We start from the raw sequence: 25020 nt of genomic DNA, 5'->3' as shown, positions 1-25020 counted from the left end.
AGGGTCTAATCCCAGCATCTGAAAAGGCAGTGCTTCCAACTAGCGTTACAATCAGGATCACACCTTTTCCCCACAGTTAACAGAGCAGCCTCAGACGCACGCCAAGCCACTGGCAGTTAATTTATAATTATTAGTATAATGAATTTACAAAATAAAAATACAGGCAACTGTGTTAAATTATTGTACATTGCAGCCCAGAAAGGTGTGTCACGGGGAAAGGACGGGGGGGGGGGGGGAAGGGAGCGGAGAATGGGAAGAAGAGGGCACTTCTGCCTCCGTCTGGTTTTAGTTACTGTCGATGGGTAACATGGAGAAGCCGACGTACGTACACATTTGAAGGGAACAGTTTTTCTTCTTCTTTTAAATAAATCCATTGGCGTACACATTAAAAACGCTGAATGCTTTTTTTTCCAGCCCGAGGCTAAGACCATGATCTGCAACACAGCTGAAGTCAAGAGGAAAGCTTGTCCTCTTAGTTGCTGGGCAGTTTGGATAAATTATTGGAAACCTGCCCTTCACCCCCTCGCCCCCCCCCCGCTCCCCCCAGCTAGCAAAACCAGACAGGCTTTCAACTGGGATAGCTTTTAGTAAAACCATTTGAATTCTGGACTCTTTGAGCCAACGCTATCCCAAACCCCAGAAAGGCAGTAAGCAAGGGGGGGGGGGCACCGCGCAGAGCTGATTGGGGGGGGAGAGAGACAGGGTTTGTCCTGCAAAGCCTGGGAAGCAACTCTTAGGCTGTTCGGCCACGAAGCCTTGGGGGGGGGGGATTCTCTGAATTGAAATCCGGACGGCTGGAGGGTGCCCCATCCATTTGGGAAAGCTGGCCTAAGAGGCAGGGATTGGATACAGAGCTGGCAGCTTTCATACAGATGAAGGCGAACCGCTCCCCCAAAGAGATACGGCCATTTGCAATGGATTTTTTTGGGGGGGGGGAGAGAGCACATCAAGGTATCAAGAGCCAAACCAGACGTGGAAAAAAACGCCAACACTATCATGTAGAGTGGGCTCGGGATAGGTTTGTCTATTTCTTAGGTCAACCTTAAAATGTTCCAGGCCCTGCACCATGCTTGTTAAGCTCCCCCCTCCTCTCGCAGCAGTCACCCTCCATTCTAGCTCAGGAGAGACCACCAAGGACTCCAGGCCGGGATGGTTCAGCTCCCGCAGCCTACATAGCTCTCCAGAGCAGCCCTTTCCCATCTCCTGTTTAGCCTAACCCAGGGGTAGGCAACCTTGGCTCTTTGATGACTCGTGGACTTCAACTCCCAGAATTCCTGAGCCAGCACAGCTGAGTCATCAAAGAGCCAAGGCTGCCTACCCCTGGCCTAACCAGACTGAGATTTGGTTTTCCATATTCTTTCCCGCTACTTGGAACCCCTTCGGAAGAACAGGGAGAGAAGAAGCGACCGGGATGATGCTAAGCAGCTGCCTACCTCCTCTCTGGCTTGGCCCTTCCAACGTGGCTTATGCCATCCCCGGAGCTGACGCCAAACTCCCGAGAGGAGAAAGACGTGGCTCTTACCCTCGCCCTGTTCCCCGAGAGACGTTCAGACACCCCTCTGGACCTGCCTCTTCGTGAGTCTCCCAGGCCTTGACGTCAGGATGGGGGCTGGGCTGGGGGAAGGGCCTCCAAAAGGGGAGAAGCGGGGCTTCGGTTGAGGCCCCCAACGCCCTGCTCTCCGAGACCCCCTGGTTGCTCCTCCGGGTGACGAGGGGACCGGAGCACTTTTGCGGGCAGGCTGAAGAAGCTTTGATCTCCCTGTCTTCCCCAGAGATAAAAGGTGGCAAGAGGTGGCGAGCAGGGCAGCAGCTCTAAGATGCCATCTTCCCTAACAACTTTCTGACTTTTTTTTTTTTACAGGAGGCATGAACGTTCCTGGTTCCCCCAGAGAGGCACCGAGTGTGTGGATGTCTAGGAAGATGGAGGCCAGGATAACTTCTTGCCCAGAGGGCGGCCTTCCTCCTTGCTTGCAGCCCAAGGCAAGCACTGGGGCAAAGCAAGAGGGCTGCAGGTGGGAAGGAGCTTCAACCCCTACCCCCACCACCCCCAAACAAGGCCTCGAGAGCAACACCTCCTCCTAGGGAGGGGCATGCTAGCAACATGCATTCAGGGGTACTAAGAGAGGGAAGTGGGGGGACAAGAAAGGAGGGAGGGAATTAGGGAAGGGAGGGAGGGAAGGAAGGAAATTAGGGAAGGAAGGAAGGAAGGAAGGAAGGAAGGAAGGAAGGAAGGAAGGAAGGAAGGAAGGAAGGAAGGAAGGAAAGGAAGGGAGGGAGGGAGGGAGGGAGGGAATTAGGGAAACGAAGGGAGGGAGGGAGGAAGGAAGGAGGGAGGGAGGGAGGGAATTAGGAAAGGAAGGAAGGAAGGAAGGAAGAAGGGAGGGAGGGAATTAGGGAAGGAAGGGAGGGAATTAGGGAAAGGAAGGAAGGAATTAAGGAAGGAAGGAAGGAAGGAGCAGCCCTGGACAAGAAAGGATGACGAGAGAAGAGACACGACCCCAGCTGCTGCTTCCTGCTGCTGCCACCCCCGCCCTGCCCTAGAACGTCTTTCGATGAATGGCCCTCGAGCCGTCCTCCTCGTATTCCTTCTTGGAGACCCACATCTTCTTGAACGTGTCCAGCGAGGCCAGAATGGAGCCCCTGGGGGAGCAGACAGAGGAGAATCATTGCCTTGGTAAAATGATAGAGGTAGCCCTCGACTTGCAATCATGCATTTAGTGACCATTTGAAGTTACAATGGCACTGGAAAAACGTGACTTATGACGGGCTTTCACACTTAGAACTTAGAGCCCCCCAGAGCCACCCTCAGAGGAGTCTGGCTTGAAATGTCCTACTTTGCAGGGGAGTTGGCAGTTGCGGGGTGTAGAAAAGGTTGGGAGCTGCTGATCTAGTAGAGCACTGGATTCGCAAACTGGACCTGAACATGGTTTGCAGAGTAATTAAGCCCAGTGGCTGAATTTGCAAAGAACAGTAAACTGAAAACAAATAAACCGCATTCTTGCTCAGGAAAGCCGAGATATTATAAAAATGGCTACACTGGGGCTTCTGGTGGAAACCCCCCCCCCCCCCAGGCTGAGGAAGGGGAACACTCTTACCCAATCCACGTTGAGTACAACCTCTCCTGAGGAGCAGAAATCTGGAAAGAAGAACACAGAAGGACGCTCAGACCAAGCCCAGAGGCCACCTTCGGCTATACACAACAGTCCTCCCAAACAAGCCAACTTACATCAACGTGCCAGTCAACCAATAGGAAGCCACACCCAACCAGGCACCACATAAACATGATGCACAGAATAGGCCAGGGGTAGGCAACCTTGGCTTTTTATGACTCGTGGACTTCAACTCCCAGAATTCCTGAGCCAGCATGGGGGAACTATGGCCCCCTCATGACTCGTGGACTTCAACTCCCAGAATTCCTGAGCCAGCATGGGGGAACCATGGCCCCCTCATGACTCGTGGACTTCAACTCCCAGAATACCTGAGCCAGCATGGCTCAGCTTGGAAACCTCTCCCTTTCCCCTCAGCATGGCTGGCTCAGGAATTCTGGGAGTTGAAGTCCACGAGTCATAAAAGAGCCAAGGTTGCCCAAAGCACAGCAGGGAGACGTTCCCCTGAGGATGGGCTCCAGCAAGAGTCCGGAAACTCGGAAGATTAACCCTCCACCGAAGGACCCAGACTGGATCCTGCAAGCCGGCTACCACACACTCCCCACTGCAAGGAGGCCCCCTGGCCAGGGCAACCCCTGAAAGCTCCTCTCCCTGCAAAGCTCACAGACCCAAGGTTGCATTTTGGAGTCTGCGCCCTCCTCTAGGCAAAAAAGGAACGCAGGTGGTCTTCAACTTGCAGCAGTTCCATTTAGTGACTGTTCGAAGTTACAACGGCACTAAAAAACAACTACGAGCTAGGGCTATTCTTCACATTTACCAGCATTGCAGCCTCCCCGTGGTCACGCGAACAAAATTTGGCTGCTTGGCAACTGGCATGGACTTAGGACGGTTTGCCGTGTCCCCAGGTTACGTGGATCCCCTTTTGCGACCTTCTGACAAGCCAAGTCAATGGGGAAGCCAGATTCACTTAACAACCGTGTTACTAACTTAACAACTGCAGTGATTCGCTTAACAAGGGCGGCAAGAAAGGTCGTAAAATGGGGCAAAGTTCACTTAACAACTGTCTTGCTTAGCAATGGAAATTTTGGGCTCCATTGTGATTTGTTGTGATTCCTCGCCAGCCAGCAGATCCGGCAGCTGAGTCTGAGGAATCAGAGGAGAAAGAGGAGGAGGAGGAGGAGGGGCCTGGAGTGACATCAGAATCAGAGGAAGGCTCTGAGGAACTCCGAGACTTACAGTTAGATGAGGAACCTGGCCCCTCTACTCACGCTCAGGCTGAGACACAGCTGTGCAGGGACCCTGAGTTGGACAGTGATGAAGAACAGTTGGGAGAAATCCAGGATGCACGAAAGCGCCGGCAAGAGAAGCGAGCAGGACAGAGGACTGCAATGGGGCGGCTCCAAAGGCAAAAGAGATGGCATTAGGAAGCCACGCCTTGGCAGAATTATAAAAGGGAAGGTGTGGGAGGTGCTGGTTGCCAAAGGCAACTGTTCGTGTTGAGGTTCGAGTTTCTGTGGACTGTGTTTGTTGTCTTGGACACTGACTCAGGTCTGTGAGAATAAAAGGGGTTGTTTTTTTCTTGGGGTTCCTGCATGGGGTTTCTCCTTGTGAGCATAACAAGGACTCACATAGGCTGGGACAGAACCGTGATCATAAGTCAAGGACTAGCTGTAAACGTTATTGACATGTTATTTGATTCTGTACAATAAAGGTAATCCTCGACCTAGGACCATAAGTGAGCCCAAAATTTCTGTTCCTAAGTAAGACAACAGTCAAGTGAGTGTAGCCCCATTTTACGACCTTTCTTGCCAAGTTGTTAAGTGAACTACTGGAGTCGCTAAGTTAGTAACACGGTTGTTAAGTGGATCTGGCTTCCCCAATGACTTTGCTTGTCAGAAAGTTGTAAAAGGGGATCACGTGAACCTGGGACTCTGCGACTGTCATAAATACGAGTCAGTTGCCAAGCGTCCGAACTTTGATCACGTCACCATGGGGATGCTTCAACGGCCGTAAGTGTGAAAAATGGTCCTAAGGGACATTTTTCAGTGCCGCTGTAATGGTCATCAAATGAACCGCTGTAAGTCGAGGACTGCCTGTAGTTGCAAAATTGTGAAGCTCCTGGCCCAGAATGGCTCTTCAGTAGAATGGTATAAAGCGGGGGGCAGGCATTTATAAAGGGTAGATTTTAATCTGTGGTCACTGCGGCTATATAAACCTATTAATGAATGGAAAAATAACAAAATAACTAACTAATATAATATAAAATAAAATAAAATAAAATAAAATGAAATAATAAAATGAAATAATAAAATAAAATAAATAAAATAAAATAATAAAATAAAATAATGGTTCTTCCACTGAGATTTCCCAAAATACTACAGGAAATCTAGAGCAAGTATTTTCTCAAGGTGGATCCACTCCGGGAACTGTCCTTGCCAGCCAGTAAATAGAAAGCATATTCAGGCATACTTTTTAGATAAATAATTGAAGAGGGAGGGAGGGAAGGAGGGGAGTAGTCACATTAAAACTGTCACATTAAAAAAACAAAGACTTTCATAGTCACAGGGACTTTAACATTCATCTTTCATTGGAAACTGGGATTATTATTATTTTAAAAAAGGTGAGTTTACCCACGTGAATGGAATTAGAGCTGGAATACAACATTTTCCCATCGATTTACCTTGATCTTGACATCCTTTGGAGCAAGTTTCTTCACTTCGTTGAGCAGTCGGTCCCCAAAACCTTAGGAGTTTGAGAGGCAAGTTAACACCCTCTTAAAGCGCCAGAATAGAACCCCCCCCCAGATGAGGAGCTGCTCAGGTCATTAAAGCAATGGCCTCTGACCCTGCTGGGTGGAATTCCCGAAAACTGGCACCCAGCTGTAGTCACACACACACACACACACACACACACTTTAAAAAAAGCGGCAATTTTGAAGAGGGCATTTTACTTCCCATTTACAGAATGCCCTTCTCAGATGTATCTGGCAGGTGTGTTTAAACAACATTTTTAAATAAATAAATAAATAAATAAGCAATTAGTAAATACCACGCTTTACTATTCTGCTTTATGGCTTACTTTCTAACGATACTCTTAAATTCAGGCAGCTTTTTTTCCTACAGCTAGTCCTTGAGTTAGGGCAGCAGTTGGGACTGGGATTGCTGTTCCCTAAGCTACGCGGTCGGAAAGCGCAACCGCATCACTTAGCAACGGCAATCCAGGCAATTCTGGTGGTCATGCTTAACCCAAAGGTGTGCCAGCTGTTAAGAGGGAAGCAGGAGGAGCCCCAAATAAGGAGGGCAGGGTGCCGTGGGGGGAGAGGAAAGAGGCCCTGGGAGGCTGCAGGCTGTGCCCAAATTTGGGACGGGGGTGCTGAGAGGCAGCGCGAGCTCAGGAAAGCTGAGTATCTATAGAGATTCTTAATCATCCAGGTCATGATTATCCCAAAGGGATTTTTTCCAAACACCTTTGGGACTCAGGAAGGCTGGGGAAAGGGGGGGGGATAGGGCACGCGCAATGGTAGGGAGACCCAGGAGAAGGGCGCTGGTGGGTCTTCCTGTGGATTTAGTACACAGTGCAGTTGCACAAAGGTTGTGGAAAGAGGACACAGGGTACACGCATATGCACGCGTGTGACTGCAGAGAAGCTGAGGAAGATGGGCACAGGGAGGCCCAAGATGGAGGCTGCTGATGGGGGGGGTGGCAGCAAAGGGGGGCATCTGACGTGCGAGCAAAGAAAGTTTGTAGGTGGTGGGAAAAAGTATCCCCTTCCCCAACTCTAGGTGCTCACCTCCGTTCCTCGGCTGAGGGGGACAGCCTTGTCCGAAGACGCTTCCGCGGTCATGTGGCTGGCATGACTATACACTGAGACGCACAGAACATGGTGACTTTTCCATCAAAGTGGTGCCTATTGATCTACTCACAGCATTTGCTCGCTTTCGAACTGCTAGGTGGGCAGGAGCTGGAGCAACTGACAGGAACTCACCCTGTCATGCAGGGCTGGGGTCTCGAACTGCCAACCTTCCGGTCAACAAGCTCTGCATCTTAACCGCTAGGCCACCGCACACACGCACACGCACACAAACACACACCCCAGGGCTGTACAAAGGCTTTCCCAAATGACTTGCACCCTTCATGGCCAGCACCCCCCGCCCCTCCTGACTTTGCTTGTGGGGAGAGCTGGCAGGCAAGATGGCAAATGGCAGTCATGTGACCGCAAAACATTGCAACCGTCGTAAGCGTGAGCTGGTTGCCGGGTGCCCAAATTTTGCTCCCATGACTGTGGGGGCATTGCAACAGCCAGAACTTTTCAGGACCAGTTAGTAAGTCCCTTTGTTCAGCACTGTCGTATCTTCGAAGTCACTGAATGAATGGTCATATCTCAAAGACTACCTGTATTAGTAGCGCCTTCATTTTTTAAAAACTTGACTTATGCAGCATGTATGTCAGTTTGGATAACCAGATATTCACACTCACTCACGTTCTCTCTCATTTACATATTGTGTTTATTATCACTTAGAATGTGCGATCCAGAAAAGCAACGGCCACTTTATGAATAAAATAAAACTGACATCCGTTGATGAGGGATGTTTTGAGAAACGCAGATTTCAGTGAGATCTAGTTAATAAACAGGAAGTTGGTTCTTTTTGGCAAACATGCCTCTCCATTTTCCCACTTTCTGAAATGAGCGGAAAAGCGAAGTGATGCCAAAAGCTGTCTCTGCTTAGAATGCCAAAATCTCCCACCGTCAACAGTCAATCCTCTAGTAACATTCTAGTAGAAAATCCCGCCTGTGCCATAAGCCCCACTTTTCTCGTTCTAATTGAATTGATCTCCCTCTCCTTTCCATTTCAATTTCTATTCCCTCAAAACATGAGCTTCCTGCTCTAGGATTCCCAGAGGCATTGCCATCCCAATATTTAGATACTCCTTCCATATTTCTGCTCTCTTGGACCTATACCTTGTCTGGGAAAGAAATGAAAACTGCACATCTCCTTCCAACCAATTTTTGGGAATGCAGAACTAAACTCCTTTGTCCAGACATTATGGGTGCTCCACCCCTGGAGGCTTTTAAGATATTGGACAGCCATTCACCTGGAATGGTATAGGCCAGGGGTAGGCAACCTTGGCTCTTTTATGACTCGTGGACTTCAACTCCCAGAATTCTTGAGTCAGCATGGCTGGTGCAGGAATTCTGGCTATTGAAGTCCACGAGTCATAAAAAAGCCAAGGTTGCCTACCCCTGGTATAGGCCCTCCTGCATGAGCAGGGGGTTGGACTAGAAGACCTCCAAGGCCCCATCCAACTCTGCTGTTCCATTATCTATTATTTGTTACAAGCTGAACCTACCTCCTCTAGATCAACCAAATACCTTTAAAGAGCGTGGATCCTCCAGACAGGACAATGTTGCCAAACAGCGTCCGCCTCAGGTCCATGTCAGATTTCTGGATCGCGAATACCAGCACTTCGTGGATCCCTTCACTTTCATCTCCTATTAGGTCTGGCTGGAAAAGCAGCTCGGGAGCTCGGAATCGAGATGGACCAACCTGTCCCAAAAGCCACAAGGTCACCTCTGCTACGGCAGGGCCGTTTGGTTACAACATTCATAAGCCGGACAAAGGTTCCTCTCCCCACTCCTGCCCCTTCCTTATGTTGTGGTTGTTAGTTGCGAAGTCGTGTCCGACCCATCACGACCCCATGGACCACGTTCCTCCAGGCCTTCCTGTCCTCTACCATCTTCTGGAGTCCCTTTAAGCTCACGCCTACTGCTTCAGTGACTCCATCCAGCCCCCTCACTCTCTGTTGTCCCCTTCTTCTATTGCCCTCGACCTTTCCCAGCATTAGGCTCTAACCCTTCCTTATACAACTCACCAAATATAGCTGAATTAACCAGACTCTGATGCATAGCTTAAGAACTCAAAAAGCTTTTTCTGAAAATCGTGACAGTGCTTCTCTCTTGCAAACCGAGACAGGAAGTTTCAGGGCCCTGACTGCCCATCCCAGGAGCGAGACAGGTCGTTTAGTTCAGGAACTTACATCTAAAGTGCTTCCGTCAGGCAGTGTGTACTGCACCTTCTCTGTCTCTAGGGCTTCATCCTTCTGCGGGTTGTTGGACAGGTAGCAAGCTCTCTGTAGGGAGGAAGGAAATATGTGGAGCACTGTTCTGTACCAGCCTGCTACCGGCCCTGCAGAAAAGGCAGGGACAACCCCTTTACAAACGGCAAGAGGCTGGAATTAAGCCTGGCAAATTTATTAAGATAAAACATAGCAAAACAAGACACCAACCATGAAACAGGAGCTATGAAACAGGAACTAGTCAAGCGGTTGCCTTCAGCAAACCAGCCCTCCCACGCATTCCCCTTTTATACAGTTCAGGGTGTGGCTTCTCTCTGCCTCCTTCCGAGGTGCCCCATTGCCTTCCTCTGTTTACTCCTGATTGACTGCCTCCTGCGTCGGGCGTCCTTGAACAGGGCCAGCTGTGGGTCATCTTCATCCACGCTATCAGGCTCACACAGATGGGTCTCTGTGGTGACCAGGTGGGAGGGGCCTGGCCAAGGGCTCTCATCAGCAAGATCTTTAACCCCCTCAGCAAGCTCTTCAACACCCCCCTCCTCTGAATCGTCCGACCTAACTGCCGAACCCACAGGCTGACCCTGAATCACAACAAGCACCTGAACTGGTCCTGGAAGCCACCAGGTAGAGAAGAGACCTCCTTGTAGGTCCTCCTGGTGGGGTGGGAGGTCAGCTAAGCCCCTCCTCCATAACTCGACCACAGCACCAGGCAAGACCTTGAACTACCTCAAAGTCTTTCCCAGGTCTGCTGGGGTTCATCTGCACGTTCCTTTTCAAGCTGTGCAGCTCTGACGATCTCGGTTGTGCTTTGTATGTATTTTATCTTAGTTCAAGGACACCAGACGCTGGAGAAGCCCAGCTCAAAGCAACAAGGCTGCTTGCGTTCCTCTTGGCATGGGGTACCAAAGCAGCCACTTCACAGACTACGAGGTTCTTTGAAGCTTCCGTTGCAGGCTTTCTGCAGGCCGAAGGCAGCAGCTTTGAAACAGGGAAACAGCTTCTGCCTTCTTCAGTGCCTGACGGACACCTCAGAGAAGCCGCCCGCTCGGCAGCAGCTTCCAAGACAAGATGAAAACCACCGTCGCCAGTTTAACGCCATCTCCAGCTTTAAGCTTCCCAACTGTTCTGTCTCGGTGAGATGCTCAACACTACATTTGTCAGCACACCAGGGAGTCCGTCCCAACTGCAAACAGGGCAAAGAGCCCCCCACAGCCCACATATATATCGCCCGCCTCCCTGGACCTTACCTCCTTTATTGTCTTGACCACTTCAAACTCGGCCGAGGTGTGGAAGTCATAGCCCTCTTTCCGTAACAGCAAGCGCAGGTAACGGGAGACGTCCCGCCCGGCAATGTCAACCCGCATAATTGAGTGAGGCATGGCAAAGCCCTCGTAGATGGGCACCGCGTGCGTCACACCATCCCCAGCATCTAGCACGACGCCTGTGGTACGACCCGTGGCATAACTGGGAAAAAGCAGAGGGAGATGGGGAGGGAGGGAGGGAGTCCATTAGGCTAAGTAAGGAACTTAGCCTGACTTAGTTTCATTCACCATCTGTTATTCCTTCACATCGTCAGACAATTCCTAAAACAAGGCGCTTGCAGTGGTTGTTTTTTTTAAAAAATGGGACTTGTGTTTTCTAGTTTTATTATTTCTCCTATTTCTCAGCCAGAGTTCTCATTCTACTGGGGCTGGAGTCTTGGACCATACGAGTAGCCCTCAACTAATTGAACCCAACATTTCTGTTGTTACCGTGTTTCCCCGAAATTTTTGCTCCAAAAGATGCATTAGGACTCATTTTCCGGTTAGGTTTTATCTTCAGGGAAATACGTTTGTCTGGCTGTCAAATCTTAACTGGGGCTTATTACGAGTGTCCTGAAAAATCATGCTAGGGTTTATTTTCTGGTTGGGTCTTAATTTTCTGGGAAACACGGTAAGGGAGACATTTGTTCAGTGAGTTTTATGACCTTTCTTGCCACGGTTGTTAAGTGAATCACTGCAGTTGATAAGTTGGTAACAGGGTTGTTAAGTGAATCTGGCTCCCCCATTGACTTTGGCTTGTCAGAAAGTCGCAAAAGGGGATCGCATGACCTTGGGACGCTGCAACCGTCGTTAAGTGTGAGTCAGTTACCAAACGTCTGGATTTGGATCGCATGACCACGACAGGGGATGCTGCAACGGTCACTGTAACTTTGAATAGTCACTAAATGAACTCTTGTACGTTGAGGACCACCTGTATTGGCTCTACATTGCCTCTCCCCGTACAGCCATCTCAGGGCGCACCTTGAGTTACTGAGGAACTTTGGGAGACGAAATGCCAGAAGAAACACCTGGAGCACCACTGGAGGGGGATCTGGAGCCAGTTTGACCAAACACCAGTAAGAGTCTCTAGGGATTACATCATGGGGTGTAAAATACTAGTATTTCTCCACTCCTATTTTGTCTGCTGTTCAGCAGCCCTAGCCATCACCTGGTCCCTACTGGGAAGGGACAGGCCACAGGACCCTCTGCAGGGCTGCTGTGAGGAATATCCTGGCTATCTGGCAGATAAAAGTCATTCAGATCCACCCTTAAGCTGGACTCCAGTTTGACAGGATTTGCCAAGGAGCCGAGGGCTCTGTGTGTGAGCTGAGTTGGAACTGGCGATCTCCTGCGCTGTGCTCCATTGTTTGCTGGACCAAGGTCCCTCTTAGATAGTGGAGGCAGGTGACCTATAATTGGGTTCATGTGTCATGGCTCTTCAGAGGCTGGTTCGGAGGAGGAGGAGGAAGAGTTGGACCACCTGACAGAGAAGGACGAGGGGCTGAGGATGATGCTGTCCTGGGCCCCTCAGGCATTGGGGGAGCTGGTCGGCCAGACGGAGAGCTGCCTGCTTGCAGACACAGGGGAGGATCGGCTGCTGCCCGGCAGTGGCGCTGATAGGCAGCCAATTTCCTCTGATGAGGAGCAGCTGCCTGCTCCACTCCATCCAAGGGCACGGACAGCGGAGGGGAGGCAAGCCCAGAGACGGGCTACAAGGCTACTCTGGAGGAGGAGGTCACCCCACCCCTCCTCATAAAGAACACCTGGAGGGGAGTAACTTAAGGAAAAGCCCTGGGGAGTTAAGTCTTTGCCAGGAACAATAGTTTGCTTTGGCTTAACACTCCCCCGGCTTTTGCCTCGCTTTGAAGATTGCGGTTCACGTTTTGTTTTGGACCTGGCCCTTCTCTGGTGGCTACATCTGGCCTTTGCTTCCCTGGGGCCTTGGGAACTGCTTCCTTTCTGGGACCTGAGGACTGCCCTGGTCTTGTGCCTGGACCCTGCCTGGTGGGTGAGACTCGGAACCCTGGACCTTGCCCTGGGAGGGTGCTCCTACTCTGTGGGCTTTCTTTGTACTAGATAAGGGCTGTTGTTCAAACCTTCACGGTAGCGTTGAGGGTAGAGCCTTACCGGTTGGCTGGAACTTTATTTAAGAGCAGGGGTCTTCAAACCTGGCCCTTTTATGACTTGTGGAATTCAAGTCCCAGAATTACACAAGTCATAAAAGGGCCAAGTTTGAAGACCCCTGTTTAAGAGAAACAAAGAACTCTTTAGAGGCCTGCCTTGCGTTGACCACCTGGGTCATAACACCACGTTGGTCTGGTCTCAGCCTCTGTGAGGAAGGAGGTGGTGTCTTTCACTTTGGAGGAGAGGGTGGTATGTACCCATGCCAAGAGGCCGTCATCGGCCTTAATCACCTTGGATAACTATCATCCCATCCTCAACCTTTCCTTAAGAACATACCAGACTGCAATTTCAGGGAACCGGGGAGGATTCCGCAGTATCTTGACTAGAAGGCCTTGAAGGACAGGAATGGGGAGGAGGCAACTTCCAGAATAAGAAAATGAAGAATGTGTAACTACTTTGATCTATCTTAAAGAGCAGACAGATTGGGAATTGTGGGCGCCATCTTACAGTGGTCCCCTTCCTTCCTGTGGGACCGGTTCCAGCGGGGGAGAGGGCATTCTATAGACCTCTCCTTTGCAGGAGGCTGAATGTTCCTAGCTGTTCCTCCTCCTCTTCAACATTTACATAAAAGTGTTGGCTGAGATCATCCACTAGTTCGCATTACGGTTTTGTCAGTCATTGTCACCATCAGCTGACCTCAGGCTGGCCACGTGAGACAGTCAAAAGTCCTGTCCCTGTGCCTGAAGGCTTTGTGGACCTACGTGGGAAGGGACCATCTCCAGCTCAATCCTACCGAATGGTTATAAATATTAGGGTCATCTGATTCCAGGGCTCTTCCCTTTTTAACCACGAGTCAATCTGCACATTCCCCATTCAAGGATGGTGCGCAATCTAGCGGGGTCTGTTTGGACTTCTTCTGCCCAAGCTTCATGTAGCCACTTTCCTGGATTGGGAGGCCTTTCAAAGAGACACTGATGGCCTGCTCACCTCCCAGCTTGATTAATGAAATGTGCTCTACATGGGGCTGCCCTTGAAGACCACATATAAAGTGACCACGGGATGCTACAAGTGTAGGAGCTGCGATCCAATTGCCAATTGTGATCACGTGGCTATGGGGCTGCCGCAACGGCTGCAAGTTCAAGGCCCATTTTTAAATCCCCCTGGTTCAGTGCCGTCATAACTTTGGTCACTGAACAGCGAGTCATAACCCAAGGACTACCTGTATTTTGCTTTTTGTTCTTCATTCTGTATTTTCACCGTTTGCAACACCGCGATTTTTCTGGGTGGCGCTGACATCTAATGAAATTTAATTTCCTACCAAGACATGGGCCTTTTCCAAGAGCTCTGTCGTTGAAATTCTTTTCAAGAGAACATACAAAGTCAACCGTAACTGAAGCTGAGATCCAGCCAACCTCCGCTTCCAGCAATTGGAAACTTACGGACCGAGAACCCAAAGGCAACTGGACTTTCTCGGGTGTTTTCCTTGGAAGTGTTTTGCTTCTCATCCAAGAAGCTTCCTGGATGAGAAGTGAAATGTTTTCAAGCAAAACTGGACCAAGAAAGTCCAGTCGCCTTTTGAACACCTTTGAGACAACTGTGACCCGGAGGACTGAGAATCTCCACAGACACTCACAGACTGAGGACAGCTTGCATGGAGATGAAGAGAGCAGGAACGTTGAAAGTCTCAAAGAAAACCTCTGCTGCTTTTTCCCGGTTTTTGCTAGGATTTAGAGGGGCTTCTGTCAAGAGAACAGGATGCTGGAAGGAAAACAGAGGCTCTACATCAAGTCACGAAACCGACTGAACGTTTTTACAAGCACCTTTTCATCTCAGTCACCCCATCCAGGCCCTGAAAAGTGCCCCAATCCAATTAGAAGCCAAGGCAATTGACTGCCAAGCTAATTCTATTTATTTTTCTAAGGATATGATGTGATACAGAGCACTGGATCTTAAGGAGCTTTCTATTAAACTATGTTTTTCACAACACTAAGTTCTTCAGGAACATGTATATTTATCAGAACCAAATCTAGAGCAAAGGGCTCCTCTGGCATCAGAACTACCCACAGACAAAACAGACTTACAGCAGGATCTAGAAAACTCTGGAACCCTTCCCTTTACCACAAATGTGGTTTTCCACCCCTACTGGTTAGGAAACTACCAGAAGATCTTTAAGGTTCCAACTCCCTTTCCCCTGCTATACACAGTGGTAGAGTACTTGGTACTCAACTGCTTTGAAACTCATCAAATTTGGTACTCAACGCATTCTGATGTCGAAATTTTGTCCCAGCACTCATCGTTTGTTTGGTACTCAACAAATTTTGATGTCAAAATTTTGTCCCAGCACTCATCGTTTGTTTGGTACTCAACACATTTTGATGTCAAAATTTTGTCCCAGCACTCATCGTTTGTTTGGTACTCAACACATTTTGATGTCGAAATTTTGTCCCAGCACTCATCGTTTGTTTGGTACTCAATGCACAAGCAAGAACTTGTTAGAGTCAGCTGCCTTGTGACACACTACATTACAGTGGTACCTTGGTACCAATTATTAATTGGTTCCGGGAAGCACAATGAGTACCAAAAACGATGAGTACCAAGCAAATTTTCCCCATAAGGAATGGTGCAGTGAGTCACAAGGCAGCCAACATTGACAAGTTTTAGCTTGGGCATTGAGTACCAAACAAATGATGAGTACCAGGACAAAATTTTCATGTCAAAATGGGTTGAGTACCAAATTTGATGAGTTTCAAAGCAGTTGAGTACCAAGGTACCACGGTATTCCTGATGGGAAAAATTTGTTAGGTACTCTTTGCGCCTCCCGAAACCACTAATGATAAGTATCGAGGCATATAGCAGCATGCTGGCTGGGGAATTCTGGGAGTTGAAGTCCACAAGTATTAAAATTGCCAAGACTGGACAGACCCGGTCTACAGCACCAATTCTAAAAATACTAAAATGTATAAGCAAACACAGGTTACAAATCTCTACCAGTATTGCCATATTACCTCTTCTGAAAATGTCTGCAGCTGGTCTTTGGAATAAACATACTGCCAGATTCTCTCCATGTCGTTCCAGTCCCGGACAATGCCATGCTCCATGGGGTACCGGATGGATAACAACCCTCGGTGTTCCTATAGGAGACAGAGGAGGAATTCTGCTGCAGAGGATGGCACCCAGCAGCCAGAAGATATATCCTCTTGGGTGGGGAGAACAGATAATGTTCAAAATACATAACCCCTGGTCTACATAGACACCACAGAAAGTTCAAAGGTTACAAAGCAGACCAAACCTGTCTAAAAGGCACAGTTTAAAACACAAATGCTCCTATTTGCCTATTAGTGTTGGATAAATCATTGTCCAGCCATATGTGTTTTTTTTCTGTGGTGTAAGGAAAAGTCTTAATTAATAAGGAGAAAAATCAAGTCATTTACTACTTCAGGTCGGGAACAGGGTTCAAATGAAGCCGGAACCCTCTGGTTCTGGGACTATACCATCTTTGGTACCGGAGGGGTATCCCAGAGGTGCTGTGGGTGGGATTTTACCTCTGCTTTCGGTCCAATGAAGAGATCTCCTTCAAGTGCTCCAGCCATAACCCGGACATGCTTCGGGCGGCCCACACTAGCAAGAAAGAGAGCGATTACCACCAACATGGGTCAATCTTACAAGGTAGACCAGGCAGAAAACACAAATAGTTGATGTAATTCAACTGTACTGTAAGATTACATTAAGGGAATCTTGCAAATCTGAAAGTACAATTTTCCCAACATCTCTTTTACAGCGCAGGAAACAGGTCCCTTCTGAGCCTCTTGACCTGCCCACCTTCCTACTGTGGGCTCTGCTGCCTTTTATCCGGCTGTTCCCTTGGCTGTGTCTCTTTGCCCTGTTTCCAAAGATAATTCTTACGTATTATTCTACTGGGTGACCCTCTACAATTGATCATCAACCCTAACCCCACCCAACGCCCCTCTTGTTCCCAACTTTCTCCACCCAACAGCTTATGAGGCAAGGAGTTTTGGAGCAATACTTACTAGTTTGGGAAGCAGTACTTCGGAATCTGATCTCCAGCAAAGCCAGCTTTAACTACTCCTGAACCCTATATGGGGAAGAAAAAAAACCCTCATCAACAGCAAGGCAGAAGACATCTTAGTTCGAAACACACTTAGTAGCAAAGTTTGCCACACGTCGCCTACTGGCATAAAACTGGCACTGAGATTTTCCTTCCCTTTTTGTAGATATCACTTTTCAGATTAAATGTCTCCCGCTTTTATCAGATATGCCTCAGAGATCAAGGGGAGACACATTGCTGTCTCAGACAAAGCAGTTGAGATGTTTAAGCCCTGTGTATTTATTTCCTCCAGATCTAACTTTTATAAAGCTATAATCCCTTGTTAGCTGTAGTAGCAGAAGACCTACTATGTACCACAGGCCAATTCTTAATTCAGTCTTTAACAATACAGCTAGTCCTCGACTTAAAACAGTTCACTTACTGACTGTTCAAAATTATAACGGCACTGAAAAAAGTGACTTAAGGCTGTTTTTCACACTTACGACTGTTGCAGCCTCCTCGTGGTCACGTGATCAAAATTCAGACTCGTACTTACGACGGTCGCAGTGTCCCAGGGACATGTGATCCCCTTTTGCAACCTTCTTACAAGCAAAGTCTATGGGGAAGCCAGAGTCACCGAACAACCCTGTTACTAACTTAAGAACTGCAGTGATTCACGTAACAGCTGCGGCAAGAAAGGTGGTAAAATGGGGCAAAATTCACTTAAAACATACGTTTCCCTCAGCAACAGAAATCTGGGGCTCAGCTTGTGGTCGTAAGTCGAGGACTACCTGTGCCACATTAAGCGAGAGTAAGAGCAGGGCGGGAAGTCCGTCCGCTGCTGCTCGTGATCGCAGAAGCCTGCCATCAGTCAGGAAAAACACTGGCCTGGATCACTGCCAGCAAGCTTCAAATGCCCATCAAAGCAAGCGTGAGACCCTTTTGCTGGCTGGGAAAGATCAGACTGACTCACTGCTGATTCACTCCTCCAGAAGATCAAAATCATGACCGCAAGTAACAAACTCGGAAGCCAGAGCACGTTGAAAGAAAAGAGAATTCAGAGTGCTGGAAGTCAAGGATGAAAATCTATGAGCCACCTTTCGGTCGTAAGATCCACTTACGATCGCTTTGCTGGGCTGGCAACAAAAACGGCCCTCTGCTGCAGGTAGGAATGGGCCCTCGATCTCCCGAGAGGAAGCACCATTATTTAATCATCCAACACAGGCCTGAGAATCACGGGATCAACTTAGCTGCGGGCAAACCTCCCCTTTGATGGGGGCAACGGCTTGTCCATCGGCCTCTGGGAACAGCTATGAAATTGCCCCAAATCTCTCCAGCCAGTTGATAATTATTTCTTTGCAGCATGAACAAGCAAGTCTCTTTCGTAGCCACACCTGTCAGAACTACCCCACTATACAAAATTAGAGAGAGGGGGATGGGTCAAGTCTAATTAGTTAGCCCCAAGAAGTAAAATTACTTCTATCTTATCCAATATATTTCTTATATTCTTACTGTAATTTGCAACAAGAGCAAACATGCATGGAAAGCCTCCAGAAAGAAAAGTGCTAAGCAGCAAAGACAAAAAAAGGGGGACACATTTTATAAGTGACAGTATTCATTAATAAACACACCATTAAGGTGTGAGTCAATGACCCTTTGTGTGATATTTACGTATCGTGACTAGTAAGCTATTCTCGACCCTCACTGCGTGGCAAAAGGGATATTTGTCTGGGGCTAGTCCACGTTTTATACTATTCCACAGGGAACAAGCTTGGCCAAGTCATAAATGCAGCTACTTCCCTGAATTCCTAGCATACAGAACATAGAATAACAGAGTTGGAAGGGACCTTGGAGGTCATCTAGTCCAACACTCGACTTCAATCGGAGAGTCTATACCATTTCAGACAAATAGCTGTCCAGTCTCTTCTTAAAAGCCTCAGGTGATAGAGCACCTGCAACTTCTGTTCCACTGGTTAATTGTTCTCACTGTTAGGAAGTTTTTCCTCAATTCCTAGGTTGCTTCGGTCCTTGATTAGTTTCCATCCATTCCTTCTTTCTCTGGCTTCTGGTGCTTTGGAAAATAGTTTGCCCCCCCCCCCCCACCTATGCGGCAGACCTCAAATAAATTCTTAAAAATAAATACTCTATTTATAAAAATCAATTTAATCTCAAATTCTTTAAAAAGATGGAAAAACACTATACTGTGTACTGTACTGTCGGATGTCTATTCACACGTACAAAACAGGGAGTAATCAGAAAATGCCAGGAACGCTGAAAGTTCAAAGAGACCAAACCAATAGTAGTGAGCTTGGAGGCAGGCACACTCACGTGACAATGGATTGTTAAGTGTAAAATGAAAAACAAAGGATAAAAACAGAAGGCACAAAAACACCACAAATCATCTTTTCCTCCAACTAATGTTATTTCTGGGACCATCCCCACCCTGAACACTCCGCCTGGCATATGCTGAATGAGGGACAGAAAGCTCCACACTTTGTACTTCCAACTTCTGGAATTGGGAAAAGTTGCTTTGCATTCACAGAGAAGAACCTAGAGAGAAGAAATGCCTAACAGCTACGAATAACATTTAATAATAGTCTACAGGGGTGGGGGGGAAACCCCTCTGGAAACCTCAGAGGGATACTTGTGGCAGAGAATTTTTACAGAGTTCTCTTCTAGCAAGTTAGATAGGATTTTCCATTTGGTTTGTAGTCCACTTGAAAAGTCCAGACCTGGCAATAAAAACACAACATATCCAATTGATGTGATGAATGTCAAGTTTGTCCTTTCACTTGCAGCACAATAACCACATCACATTCACATATGCTTAGAAGCAAGCTGCACTAAATTCAACAGGTCACACACTCTCATACCCATGAGCAGACGTACAATTTCAGCCGGAAACTGAACTATGAAATCGGGAAATCTCTAGTCCAAATTTTACTGCTATTATGAACTCACAAAGTACCATCTTACACCAGCTTTCCTAGAACCAAAGACGCAGCCAAGGAATATTCTTATTAAACTTCAGTTTCTAATATACATAATACCTTCAAGCTGGTCTTGACTTCTGCAGACTTCCGCCCTGAGTCCTTTGGGAGAAGGGCGGTATAGAAATTAAACTATTATTATTACATAGAAATAAGCCTGCAGTTCTTCAGCAACATTTTGGAAGTGGTTTGCCACTGCCTTCTTCTTAGGCTGAGGCAAAATGAAGAATATTATGAGTTGATGGCTTCAGATTCAACTGAAAGAAGGTGCTTTGGAGCCCATGAGGTATGTCAACATCTGTATAAAAGGACCGCATCTTGTACAACAAGCATCTTTCTATAACTCAGTCTGAAGCTCTTCACCTCTCTAACAGACCTAATTTAAGGCCTCTTCTAGGAAATATACTGAAAGTCAGACAAACATACATAACTGCAGGAAACAATATAAAGACAGATAATCTCTCTTAGGAAGTACTAGATTTTGAGTTTCAACTTATGTTCTATTTTTACAATTACAGTAGGGTAGGATGGGCCCTTAATTCTAAATGCTGTTTCACTTCCTACGTTCCAAGAGTTAATCTGAACTCTTAAAAAAGTGCATCTCTCAATAGTAAGAGTATGCAGTCCTTAATATCATTGTTAATTCTTAAGAGTCTTCAACATTGATAGTATTACCAACATTGTCAATACTGTACTGACAGCTAAACATTCGTTATACAATATTTACTATAATATAATGTAGATTTTGATATTAGTTGATAAAATGGAAAAGGCCATTCAGAGCACATGCAGATCATACATCACGATTATCTGCAACTCAGGGATCCTACAAAATTTGCATCTAAATTAAGGAGGTGTCTAACATAAGTATCCTTTTCCTTTCAAATCTGGACACATCTTAATTTCATAGTTATTCAAATGCCAAGTCATCTTTCAGATTCCACTTGTATCACACATATTTGTGTTAATTCCATTGGAGATATAGACCCTTATAAAACAAAATAAGCTGAGTCCATTGGCCATACTGGCTAGAATTCTGAAACACTAACATATCCGAAGTTCAGGAAGACTTATTTTAAAGTTACATTATATTAAACAATGGTATTAACTTATGTTTTAGGCCAGTTGTCAGCATAATATATTGGTTAAACAAATGAGCTATGCATCAGGAAAAAACAGAAGCACCTCTTTCTAGATATTCTAAACCACAGGTCTGCAAACCGCGGCTCCGGAGCCGCATGCGGCTCTTTCAGCCATCTCCTGCAGCTCCCAGTCCTCTGCCATGTGCAGTCCAAAAAAAAAAAGTGGGACTAAAAAAGTTCAACCAATCAATTCAAATATGCAGGGTAGGTGCATATCTTGCCTTGGCTCCATTCTTCAGTCAAACCCTGTTCTGTGCATGCATGCATGTATGCGCATGTGCACACATTTTTTGCGGCTCCCAGTTTTTCCTTGTTTGAGGGCACCGGTTCCGAGTGGCTCTTTCACTGTTTCAGGTTGCTGACCCCTGTTCTAAACAATCCACTTCATGAGCTTAAGTGTGCTCATCTACAATACAGGAGCTAATGCTAACTTACCTTACACATATAATAACCAGAGAATCCAGTTACAGGTAGTCCTCTACTTACGACTACAATTGAGCCCAAAATTTATGTTGAGTGAGAGATTTGTTAAGTGAGTTTTGCCCCCATTTTACGACATTTCTTGCCACAGGTGAATCTGACTGCCCCACTGACTTTGTTTGTCAGAAGGTCACCAAAGGGGATCACATGACCTGGGGACACTGCAAGTGTCATAAATATGAATCAGTTGCCAAGCAGCTGAATTCTGATCACATGAACGAGGGGAGGCTGCAAAGGTCATAACTGTGAAAAATGGTCATAAGTCACTTTCAGTGCTGTTGTAACTTTGAACGGTCACTAAATGAACTCTTTTAAATCAAGGACTACCTGTATTTTCCATGCTTCACAGTGCTATAAATTATTATGCTGGCCGTCAGGTAGTTACACAAAGATTGGCCCTTCCTTTCCTCCCCACCTATCATTAACTAATAGCAGGGATTGAAACTAGGGTCTTCCTGGTGCAGAACCACTATAGCAGGCATGTCAAATTGCCGGCCAGATGTATCACAACAAAACCCCACCCTCCCTATTGCCGGCAATGGGCGAAAAGTCGCAATACATCGCGAGTTTGACATGCCTGCACTATAGTATCAACAAGTTATGGAGTATGCTAATAAACTTAACATTTTGGATGTTTCAACAATCATAATCAAAGCTCAGTCAGTGATTTACATATAGAGTAGAACAGCACACTTTATTTGGTCAAGTGTGCTTAGATGCACAAGGAGATAAATTTCTTGTGTGTCTAACCACACTTAGCCGAACCAAGTATTCTATTCTATATGTAAATCACTTATTGAGGCTCATCTGGAAAGGAGCAAAAAAGCATCCACAAGAAAATAAGAGGCATTAACACAAGCCACGGCAATATTTAAGCAGGCACTACAGTAAGAATACATTCAACACCAGGAAATTAAGCAAGGGGAAAACAGTCCTATCAGGTGGAGCACCGAAGAGCAACTGGGTCAGGGCAACTATTGCTGTCAAAAAAAAAAAAAAGTGCAGGGATGGAACAAAACGGTAGGAACCATGATCAACACGGATGCCTTTCTCTCTCTCTCTCTCTCTCTCTCTCTCTCTCTCTCTTGCTTTTCTTATGCTATACCTCCAGCCCCAGTTTGCTGGATTATCTTTGTGGCTCAGCAAAACCGGAAGGTGGCTTCGGCTGGAGATACTCAGGGCTTCCCAAGAACATGCAACCGGCTGTACAGGAAAAGCAGGGAGGCCTTTGGCACCATCAAGACAAAGAAAGAGGCCCTGCATCGGAGGCCACTTCTCCTTGGCTGCCATGAAAGGCTGGACTAAATCCTCTCCAGGCAAAGCAAATGATGGTACTTAAAGACTCTCTCCAGATCTGGATGGTTTTATAAACATTGCCAAGCAACAATCTATCCCATGTTTTGAAGGGAAATGCCCATTGGGGTGGGAGAGTGATGATAATGGTGACCACCCACCTTCCTCAATATCCTTAACCCCCCCCATAATAACCTCCCTGCCTTTCCTAGAGCCACCCCATGTCAGGCGAGTATCCGCCGCCTCTGCAACCACCCCATCCTTTCCCATCCAGGCGCACCGTTTCCTCCCCGCTGGAAACCGACCCGGTCGTGAATAACGCAACCTATTTTTATTTAATTTATTTTAATTCCATTTATATCCCGCCCTTCTCCGAAGACTCAGGGCAGCTTACAAGCTTAGCAGTGGCCTTCATTCTATGTATATGCCTGCTTATTAGGGCTTTCACACACACACCCCAAAGCGGCATTATTACAAAGTCAGCTTAATTGCCCCCAACCATTTTACATTAAAGGCATCCGCCGCCCGATTCCGCTGAGTAATCGCGCGGCGTTAAGAGCGGCTGGGCTCCTGCAGGCAACGAAGCAAGGAGCCTTCTTTTTTATCCCGGGATTCTGAACACGCATCCGTTACCGGCTTTCACACGACACGCTGGACCCCCAACCAAGCAAGCAAGTCAAGGTCCTGCATCGTGGCTCAACGTTGCCCCAGCCTCGAGGGCCACTCGGTGCAAAAACCCAGCAGAAAGCCGTGGCATCCCTTATTCCAGCGTTTCCCAACCTTAGGAACTTGAAGATGCGTGGACTTCAACTCCCAGAATTCCCCAGCCAGCATAGCTGGCTGGGGAATTCTGGGAGTTGAAGTCCACGCATCTTCAAGTTCCTAAGGTTGGAAAACGCTGCCTTATTCTACGGAGAGAGCCGAGGCAGGAGGGATCGGGCCGGCCCTCCCTGGGCCACGGCCAAGGCCCCACCCAGCTCCGGCACCTCATCCGCCGCCGCTGCTGCTGCTGTTGCAGCCCTGCCGGGCGCGGCTCTTTTCCCCCTCGGCTGCTCGGGCGGGCTGCGGGCTTACGTTGTCGATGACCACGGGCTGGTTGGCGATGATATCGTAGGACTCCATGGCCGGGGCCGCTGGGCCTGGCCGAGCGAGGACTCTGGACCGCCCGCCTGACCCGCTGGAGCTCTGCCGCCCGGGAACCACCAGCCAAGCCCGCGTACCCGAACCCGGCCGCCCCTCCGCCACGGGGAAAGGCGGGCGCAAGGTAGATTGACAGCATCCCGCCCAGTCGGCGTCGGCGGCCCCTGAGTGACATCCGCGAACGGGCGGCGGCAGCTCGGGCTTTCCGGGGGGAGAGTCCGCCCGCCATTGGCTTCCCGGGCTGCGGAAGGGCGGGTCTTCCGTGTCAAGCTCAGCCAAGCGACCGCAGGAGGGAGAGAGGGGGGGGCGGGGAAAAATGATGTCATGGTCTGTTCTTAAAGGGACAGCGCGCTATTTTGACTTTGGGCTTCCCGAAGCGGAGGAAGCGGGTTGATCGGCCCGGCAACGGGATCCGGGCTCGGGAAAAAGAGAGATTGCAAAGGGAAAATATACCTAATAAGGCAGGGGTCTTCAAACGTGGCCCTTTTATGACTTGTGGACTTCAACTCCCAGAATTCCTCAGCCAGCTTTGCTGGCTGAGGAATTCTGGGAGTTGAAGTCCACAAGTCATAAAAGGGCCAAGTTTGAAGACCCCTGTAATAAGGCGAAGGAAAGGAAGCCCGCCAAAGGCCCAGGGTTTATTCTCCAACTTCAGTTCCCATCACTCCCAACCAGCACGTGAGCTGGGAGCCCCCAGTGAAGGCAGGTGGGCCGAACCCGCTTGGGTAAAAGCCGGGACGTTCGCCGGTCGCACTGATGGAAGATTTCTGCCCTTTTTTTTTTTAATATTTCCCAAAATATTCCTTTCTCTGGATTTTTCCCACAGCATCACTCGAAGCTCAAGCGAGCCTGGCATTTCTGCCCCGAAGCTCCATCCTTCATGTTTAGGCTAGCAGGGACTCATGGGATTTGTCGTCCAACATACCCGGAAGCCCTCGTGCTCCGGGAACCTCATCCCTGAAATTTGTTGCAGCAGCTTCTACTTAAACCAGAGGTAGGCAACCTTGGCTCTTTTATGACTCGTGGACTTCAACTCCCAGAATTCCTGAGCCAGCACAGCTGGCTCAGGAATTCTGGGAGTTGAAGTCCACGAGTCATAAAAGAGCCAAGGTTGCCTACCCCTGGCCTAGACCTAGGCCGCTTTATGACTTGTGGACTTCAACTCCCAGAATTCCTGAGCCAGCCATGCTGAGGGGACAGGGAGAGGTTTCCAAGCTGAGCCATGCTGGCTCAGGAATTCTGGGAGTTGAAGTCCACGAGTCATAAAAGAGCCAAGGTTGCCTACCCCTGGCCTAGACCTAGGCCGCTTTATGACTTGTGGACTTCA

General features: G+C 48.1%; 1 protein-coding gene across 2 annotated transcripts; it reads right to left on the bottom strand.

Annotated features, from left to right (window-relative positions):
* Positions 1–107: 107 nt before the first annotated feature.
* Positions 108–23845, bottom strand: ACTR1B (actin related protein 1B). Of its 2 annotated transcripts, XR_014493125.1 has the most exons (12): positions 23628–23845; positions 16632–16696; positions 16146–16221; positions 15609–15734; positions 14237–14361; positions 10426–10642; positions 9143–9235; positions 8478–8652; positions 5788–5849; positions 3096–3136; positions 1331–2640; positions 108–1232 (listed from the first exon to the last, which is right to left on the bottom strand). XR_014493125.1 is itself a non-coding variant. In XM_083368210.1 (11 exons), exons 1-11 carry the CDS (start codon positions 23673–23675, stop codon positions 2538–2540), a joined length of 1131 nt encoding a protein of 376 aa, XP_083224336.1. In that variant the 5' UTR covers positions 23676–23845; the 3' UTR covers positions 108–2537. The 2 variants fall into 2 exon arrangements, 1 of the variants encoding a protein (XP_083224336.1); XM_083368210.1 differs by having other exon boundaries at positions 108–2640.
* Positions 23846–25020: the final 1175 nt, after the last annotated feature.

The sequence above is a fragment of the Vipera ursinii genome (genome assembly GCF_947247035.1).
Source record: "Vipera ursinii genome assembly, chromosome: 8".
In the NCBI taxonomy this organism is placed as follows: Eukaryota; Metazoa; Chordata; class Lepidosauria; order Squamata; family Viperidae; genus Vipera; species Vipera ursinii.
This window is presented reverse-complemented; position numbering and strand designations above follow the sequence as displayed.